Source organism: Leptonychotes weddellii, unplaced genomic scaffold (assembly GCF_054177405.1).
Source record: "Leptonychotes weddellii isolate Sample4059 unplaced genomic scaffold, ASM5417740v2 HiC_scaffold_25139, whole genome shotgun sequence".
NCBI lineage: Eukaryota > Metazoa > Chordata > Mammalia > Carnivora > Phocidae > Leptonychotes > Leptonychotes weddellii.
The window spans coordinates 1-2,172 of record NW_027842701.1 but is presented as its reverse complement, the minus strand read 5'-3'; the positions used below and the strand labels follow the sequence as shown (position 1 = coordinate 2,172).

The following is a 2,172-nucleotide window of genomic DNA, read 5'->3' as shown; positions in this document are numbered from 1 at the left end:
GTCTGGAAGGAGGTGACTCCACTCACTTTCTCCAGGACTGATGAAGGGGAGGCTGACATCAAGATCTCTTTTGCAGTTAGAGGTAAAAAAAACAAAAAAACGAACATGAAATGCGTCCATTTATCTAGTTGCTGTTGGGGGGTTGGGGGGGATGTTCCGAAGAGATCCTGATTACCTATCTTTCCAATAAAAACATTTTCTCTGTTAGATCATGGAGACTTTAACCCTTTCGATGGACCTGGAAATGTTTTGGGTCATGCCTACCCACCCGGGCCCGGCATTTATGGAGATGCCCACTTTGACGATGATGAATTATGGACGAGGCATACTTCGGGTTAGTTATACATCTCTCAGAATGATGTTGGTGGGTGATTTTTTTAGATTTAGAAAATACTTATTAGCTAAGAATCTTCAAGAAGGGGGGTGTTCCAGATTTCCCAAATGGCTTAAGAATTAGTAGAATGTATTTTTGTTTTAACCATTTTTCAGATGTCTAAAAAGTTTATTTGTGTCTTGGTAAGCACAATATGAGAACGTCATTAAGTATTTCTTTGATGACTACGGTTCTAGTGTGAGCTTGGGACCATCATTAAGAATATTCTCTCATTATATTGAATTGCAGATACCCAAGGGACAGGGCATGGCATTGACTCTGTACTAATCCGGGCCCTTGATATTGCTTGTATCCAATGGGGGGAAATTTCTTCCTTGCTCTTCAAAATGGAGATGAGAGTTAAATTTCAGAAACTGAGGTTCCTGTTTAGGTTTTCTTGGTAAATCAGCATTTTACTGTCCCTAGGTTAACAAGAGTTTCTATAGATTTGTTCTGAAGGAAAAGACTTGCCCCCAAATACAACTGTCCAAATTTTTTAGGTAGAAGAATATTTCTCAGTTCATAACTGTATACTTTGAGGACTGGCTTCCAAAGTTTTCAAAAAATTGGCTAAAACAAATAATACTACTTCTGAAATTCATTGGGATTTATAATTGAAATGCAAACAGAATCTCTGGAGGGAGTATGAATGTGAAGTTAGTGCTGGATAAATTTCTTTGGTTTAACAACTTCTTCCTGCAATGTCTCCAGTGAGGACTTTACTAGGATCACAAGTTACACAAATAACACTTGCAGAAGTAAACTTAGCATGTCAAACATAATTACCCAATGACTTCCAATTTTCAGCATCCTGGGTTTTTTTTTAAATAATATGAAGGAAAAAGTATGAATACAGCTAGTGTTTGTGTGGCCCAAATCTCTTTTGTGACAAATGGTAGGCATGATTAGGTTTGCTATCTTTTAGACCAATCTTGCAAACCCTATGACAATTATCCTTACTAATATTTCCAGACCCAATATGTGCTCAATAATGATCTTGAGGCAGAAAAATTATGTAGGCAATAGTCCAATGGAAAATAACAGGAGTATGGTTGTTTCAGGATTTCAGAATTGAGATGAATAAATTGTGATTCATTTAACTGAGACCATAACTGGTGACCGGTAATACGTTGAAACAGTGTTTTAGCTTTTCACTGACAAATGAAGAGAAATATTTATGGATGTGCCAAACAAGTTGGTTCCATTCCAGAGCACAAGAAAAGGGAGGTGGTTCTCAGAAGTAAATAGGATCCTGAAGGAGGAGAGGGGATTAGGTGGACATGGCTGGATATTTTGTCTCAAAGATTGATTTCAAGAATGAGCCTTGAAAAATACTTGGCTTTCCATTAAGTGTGTAATTGGTCCGTGGATCAGTTAACCACAAAACAAGGCAAAGAAAGTCCTGTGTGCCTCCAGGAAGTAAATCAATAGAATACACAGCTGACCCGTGTGATGATGTACATGGATTTAAGGACCAAGTAACTGTTACTTATGATTTCTAAAATAGGAACTAACTTATTCCTGGTTGCTGCTCATGAACTTGGCCATTCCCTGGGTCTCTTTCACTCGGCTGACCCTCGCGCTCTGATGTACCCGGTCTACAACACACTCATAGACCTGGCCCGCTTCCGCCTTTCTCAGGATGACGTGGATGGCATCCAGTCCCTATACGGTGAGCGATGTTGGAACAGTCAGGCATAGCTTTGCAGGGATGGTCTTCGGGAAAACTTTAAAATGCTGCACGAAGCGTTTGTAATTCCCCTCAAAGTACCCTGAGTGTGTTTGGAAAGCACATACAT

At 39.4% G+C, this 2,172-nt stretch overlaps 1 protein-coding gene across 1 annotated transcript; it reads left to right on the top strand.

Moving 5' to 3' along the window:
* Positions 1-3: 3 nt before the first annotated feature.
* On the top strand, positions 4-2,045 carry LOC102733397 (stromelysin-1; the record flags this gene model as incomplete). Its single annotated transcript, XM_081810418.1, has 3 exons — positions 4-82; positions 209-334; positions 1,881-2,045. Coding segments are annotated over 3 exons (370 nt in total), but the record flags the coding sequence as incomplete, so codon positions are not given.
* Positions 2,046-2,172: the final 127 nt, after the last annotated feature.